A 6,000-nucleotide genomic window follows, 5' to 3' on the forward strand; every position below is an offset into this window, starting at 1 on the left:
CAAAAAAATTTTTTATGTGCAGCATTTCTACTTTTTTTGAATCTTAACCAAGCTTTATTTTTAAGTTTTCTAATTTCCCATAAGGTATCAGTAAACCATGGCTCTCGTTTTTTAAAAGTTTTAAAAGTACGCTTCTTTAATGGAGCATGTCTGTCGAAGAGGCTCGTAATAGATTCATTAAAAAATTTTACTTTACCAATCAAAGAATTAATATTATAAATTTGATTCCAATCTATACTGGCAGCATCGCGGTTAAAAGCTTCCCAATTAAAATTACGGTAGCAACGATATTCCTTTACAACAGGTTTAGGCACATTACTGGTTAGTTCAATATCACAAGATGTTACATTATGATCAGAGAAACAAATATCTAATACTTCAACGTTTTTAATACACAAATCAGAGTTCGAAATAATTAAGTCAAGTAAAGATTCAGTATCAGCAGTCACTCTAGTAGGATCAGAGACGTATTGTTTACAGTCATAACTCAATAACAAATCATTGAGGAATACAGAATCAGGCCCGTTAGTTAGCATGTTAACATTAAAGTCTCCAATAAAGACAAAATTATTAATGTTATTTTCCATAAAGTACTGTATAGCATCAGCCAAAATACAAAGATTTGAATAATGAGAATCAGGAGGCTTATAAAAAACACCCACAGCACAGGTCCGATAACCTACTCTCAACTTTACAATTAAATATTCAATATCATAAACACCATCAGTTGGAATTGTTAATACCGAATATGATTTGAATTCCGAAGATTTTATGTAAAGCGCGACACCTCCACCTCTTGTGATACGATCGGATCTTATTAAATTATAATTCGGTATATTAAATACGTCGTCATCAATATCAGCTGAAAACCAAGTCTCACTGATTCCAACAATTAAAAATGAATTTTTTAGAATGAATGATTTTATATCATTAAATTTGTTTGAAACTGATCTGGCATTAAAATGGCAAATTCCACTAAACTGAACATTGCTTAATTCTAAGGATTGATCGTGAATATAATCATTACTGTTACCTTGTACACTAAAATCACATGAATTGTTCAGGGCCGTACTTGGTTTTCTCGGTCTAAAAAAGACATCTTGTCAACTGTAAAATACTTAATTTTCTTCTTCTGATTCTCAATTTTTTTTAAATAAGCAGGACAGTTACTATCATAGATAGAGTGATTAGAGTCAATGTCCAAATTAAACTTCAGTTTTATTTCCAAACAATTTAAGCACTGAGGAAGTCTACTTGAACAGCTTTCTAACTCATGGTCCGAAGCACCGCAATTCATGCATTTGTCTTGATACCTACAGTTGTCAGCCCGATGATCAAATACACCACATCTAAAGCAACGGGAGACGTTTACATACTCAAAAACTCTACACTTCGACCAATCAATAAATATGGCATTCTGATCGAGAATATTTTTAAATGTCACAGGATCGCACTCGATAATAGCCATGTATTTTGTCTTCATCTTCTTTACAACTTTAACATTTAGTTCACTATTATCGTGGAATATTGATACATTCTGTTTTCTTATCAAGTTGAGAAGGTCTTCAGGACTAAATTTCTCTTCAATATCCAAAACTTTTATACTTGGATTTTTTAAAATGGGAGCCTTGACTTCATAATTTTTGTTTAACTTTTTTTCTGCGGCCTTTCTAATCTTTTCTTGTTCTTCTTTATTTTTACATTTTATCAGTACTCCGCCTTCCTTAATGTTCTTAAGTTTCGTTATTCCCACTTCAAGATTAGCTGGTTTTAAGTTCTTTTGTATAGCTTCTTTGGTCTTCTTACTTTCTTGATTAGTTTTAGGTTTTATGATTACCACTTCTTCAGAAACAACATCCGCATAAGTCTTAAGTGGTTTTGGTAGATTAATCTTTTTTTCTTCGATGCAAGAATAAAAAACACTCTTTAGATCATTAATTTCACCTAGGAATTGTAATTTTAATTGATCAATTTCACTAGAAAGTTCAGAAGTAAGATCTTAATAGGCAATGCAGATTACACAAAACCATTTTATACCATTACAATTTTCAATGACATCGAGTTGTCTACTAGTTATATTGGCACATTTATGATGAAAGTAATGTGAACACAAACCTTGGCATTTTAGCGAATTCTCGTTTTCGTTCATTTTTTTCTTACATTTGAAGCAAAATATTTCTTCCACTATTATTTGTTGCTGTTGATCCACAGTAATGAATCACGAGCCAGTCCGGATCTGTACAACTAAAGAATTTCGAGGAAAGTTTTTGTCGCAAAAAACTTATCACACAGATTACTTTTTCTCCATCAATTTATCGTCACTTTCATAAAAATAATGCAGTTTTCTCAATTAAAAGGTACTTTACACCAAGTATGATGAGTGCACCGAATTGCCCTTTTTATTATCAACAGTTTGATGTAAGGATCACCAATAAAAATCTTCAAAATTCGCTATAAATTCACTAAAACATTAATTCACATTCAGACGTGCAAACTCATAAAACATTATTTGAAGACTTTAATAAAATGTTTTAATCTAAGAAATGAAAATGAAGATTTAGTAAGGGATCTCAATTTTCAGTAGTAGGTATTTATAATTTGAATGTAGTAAAATTAACGTAATACATTTGACATGCATTTATTAAATTTTGTCCAGAGAAGCCACAATCGAGCTTGAAAACTTACGAAAAATTTAAATTGAACTTGAATACTTATGGATCTTACACTAAACCAAGGAACAAAATTTACAACAGAGGTAATACCCCTCAGAATACTTAAAAAACATTTTCGACACTATAAAATCAGAATAAATCATCATTTGTACCCGGCAGACTTTAATAGACGACGAGAATTTTGTAATTGGTTTATTCAGGAGTACAATCATAACCCTAATGTTACAGAAAATATAATTTGGACAGATGAGTCTTATAAAGTAGCTACGGCATATTTAATAGAAACAATAATCATCACTATTTTTGTTCTCAAACTAATCTCCATGCTACCACCACGACACGTAGACAAGGTCGATTTGGATTTAAGATCGGGTGCGGTTTGATTAACAACCATTTAATAGGACCATATTTCTTTCATGAAAATTTTACTGGAGTGACTGGAAAATAATTTGATATTAATTTGACATTTGTCTTGTTGAAAATATATACAACATTTTCAACAAAATGGCGTCTCTACGCACAATGCTCGGCAAACTAGGGCATATCTTGATGAACTGATTCCGGAAAAATTGATTGGTGAGTTTTATTTTTCAGTGTTTATCTCAAAAATACTTTATTTTATATACATATAAATAGACCCATTCGCTGGCCCTCTCGAGCTTGCGGTGTTGCACCACCTGATTTTTGGTTGTCGGTCTACTTAAAAAATATTATTTATAAGGAAACATCCAATACCCTTGAAGAATTGATGAACAGAACAAGAGACGCATTTCAAACAATAATACCTTTAATGATTAGGAATGCTTCTGCTAGTGTTACTAAACGTTGCCAGAGTTATATCAGAAGAAGGCAAATAATTTGAACATCTAATATAATAGTGTCGATTTTTAAATATTATCTAATAATTTACTCAAAAAATTAATATTTTTTCAAAATCTTTAGTACCACATTTTGTGTAACACCACTATTTACTTCTATTTGGCTAGTTGTTACAATTAATAATCTTACATGCTATAGATACATATAGAGTATAGAGCATAATTTTCATACTCTTCTCGATTAGCCTTGCTGTAAATTTTGTTTACTGGTTTAGTGTAAGATCCATGAGTATTCACGTTAACCTAATGCGGTTTGCGCCATTGTTATTTTCTCTGGACTCGTCTATCAGATTTGCTCTACCTGTGACAGATTCGTAGTGGAAACCCTTGGAAACCGACCAATTTGAACCACCCGGTAAGGTACACTATCTATCTAAATATAATGTACTGGACTAGTTTAAATATCACAACTAATCACCAGTACTGGTAACTAAGTATCTGTCTTTTATATTTTAATTTATAATCAGTTGCATATTGCNAGCGTTTGTTTTTGCGCTTCCTTCTACCAACTGTCAATATTACGTTTTCATTATTGTGCAACACCCCTGTAACAGGTGACGTCGAAGTTGATATGATAAGTATGGTTTGCACAACAATATTTTTAATCATACTTAATGTTGCAGTCCTTATCTCGTCCAATTCGAATGATTATTAGAGTTTAAAGCTTCCACTGCGCCCTTTGAAAAAGTTAAAATTCCTTCCTTGACTTTTATCACCGGCACGGCACCCCTTCTGTACTATTAGTCCTTCCCCCTGCCCCCGGGCCATGATAGAGGTTAATTCAGAAATGAGCGAGCGGGACAAGAAACGGAAACGGAAAATATATTCAAAAGCCCCCGGGGCACCTCGCGGTGTTATTGTAGCTTTTAACTTAATCCACTGTCACACGGACAAACTCCAAACAAAGTAGAGCGGGTTAGTTTGGCTGGAAGTTCAGAAGTTGCCGCTCCTCCCGCATCACAATGACGTGTCGGAGAAATTTAATAAAAAAAGAACTTTCAGCAAATACAAACCGGGAATGACGAACCGCACTAAAATATGTATGATATTGTGGTTTATGCGGCGTTCTAGCAAGGGGAAATTTAAAGTTTTTGTCGGTTTTAGTAGGAAATATGAGAGGGAAGCGGGTTTCGTACCTTGATATATAAGGAATGGAGGTCCATCGGACGAGGACGAGATTAGCATTACAATCGCGCTGCTTTTGAAGGATAGTGATTCGGGGCTGACATACGTACATAAACAGAGAAGTATATGTAGTCGCAAAGACATTTTTACAAGAGTCTTACAAAAAATAGTTGATACAGAAAGTCTAAAGACGAGAGTGCGTAGTTTCAAAACAGATTGAAATTTCTTAGATTAAAAACGCAGTAAAAACTAGGTTAGTGACCGAATAATGATGGAACAAAATTCATATTTTTTTTCCAGATCAGATTTGAAAAAATCGCCACAGGTCAAATAGTAAATAGAAATTGGCACTTTTCTGAAATATTTTCTAATTCTTTGAGCCATGTTTGACAGACTTATATGATTAGCGGTATTTTTTTTTAAATCGAACGCTCTATATATTATATTATAAATACGTAGTCCTTCTAAAGATGAATTCAGTGATATAAGGTTATACCTACTTTTTTGTCACAGTTGTCAAAAAAAAAATGTAAAAAATTGTCTTTTATGTCGTACTGACGACTATTTCAAATAATCATAGGCTCTTCTGTACTTTAAAAAACGTACCTACTTTTCATTAATATTTTTCTACATACTTTAAAGATTTTTTTCTCAAAAAAAATCACTTCGATAAACACATAAAATTCCCAGAGTACTGTGCAAAACCGTACTTATCGTATCAACTTCGACGTCACCTGTTACGTGGGTGTTGTACGATAATGAAAACGTAATATTGACAGCTGGTAGAAAGAAGCACAAAAACAAACGCTTAGGTGGGAAATTCTGGAAGGAAGCCTAGATAGTTGACGTGCGGACGGTGTGCAGATAGGTAACAAGACGATCGGCGGGCAGTGTGTCAAAAATAGTGAAAAATTAAAAAAAAACGGTATTAGTTAGCAGGTAATTATTCTCTAAGTACTTTGTTGTTAATTGTTCTATGTAATCTTATGATTGTGATGCTTATAGACGTTTCATGATAATAATTCTGTATAAGTTTAGCCTTCGTTGTCTTATGCTCAGGGGCGTATATTTTTCTAACGTAAAATTGTTACAATTATTATTAAAGATTGCTCATTATTTATTACATGTTAAAATATGTATATATTGTCGTGACTGTCCGGATATTGCAATAACAACTCCTTTGTTTCACATTTAACTTGTTTTATCATGATTACGTTGTTTTTTGATTTCTTATGCTCAACTTTATGTCAAGGCGCATATAAGGGCCTTGTTGAATTCACTAACATTTTCGCCCGTGGGGAACGAATATGAAAAAAAAAGAATAA

The 6,000-nt window shown here is 32.8% G+C and overlaps 1 protein-coding gene across 1 annotated transcript in view; it reads right to left on the reverse strand.

The window, feature by feature from the left end:
• The window catches only part of LOC108917252, a 156,189-nt gene extending 154,040 nt beyond the window's left edge, over window positions 1-2,149 (reverse strand). The window contains exons 1-2 of the mRNA XM_023453976.1: window positions 2,116-2,149; window positions 1,390-1,944 (exon numbers count right to left, since the gene is read on the reverse strand). Coding sequence (XP_023309744.1) covers window positions 1,390-1,944; window positions 2,116-2,149 — 589 coding nt within the window. The remainder of the gene's footprint in view (window positions 1-1,389; window positions 1,945-2,115) is intronic.
• Window positions 2,150-6,000: the final 3,851 nt, after the last annotated feature.

Source organism: Anoplophora glabripennis, unplaced genomic scaffold (genome assembly GCF_000390285.2).
Source record: "Anoplophora glabripennis isolate ALB-LARVAE unplaced genomic scaffold, Agla_2.0 scaffold22, whole genome shotgun sequence".
NCBI classification, from domain to species: Eukaryota; Metazoa; Arthropoda; class Insecta; order Coleoptera; family Cerambycidae; genus Anoplophora; species Anoplophora glabripennis.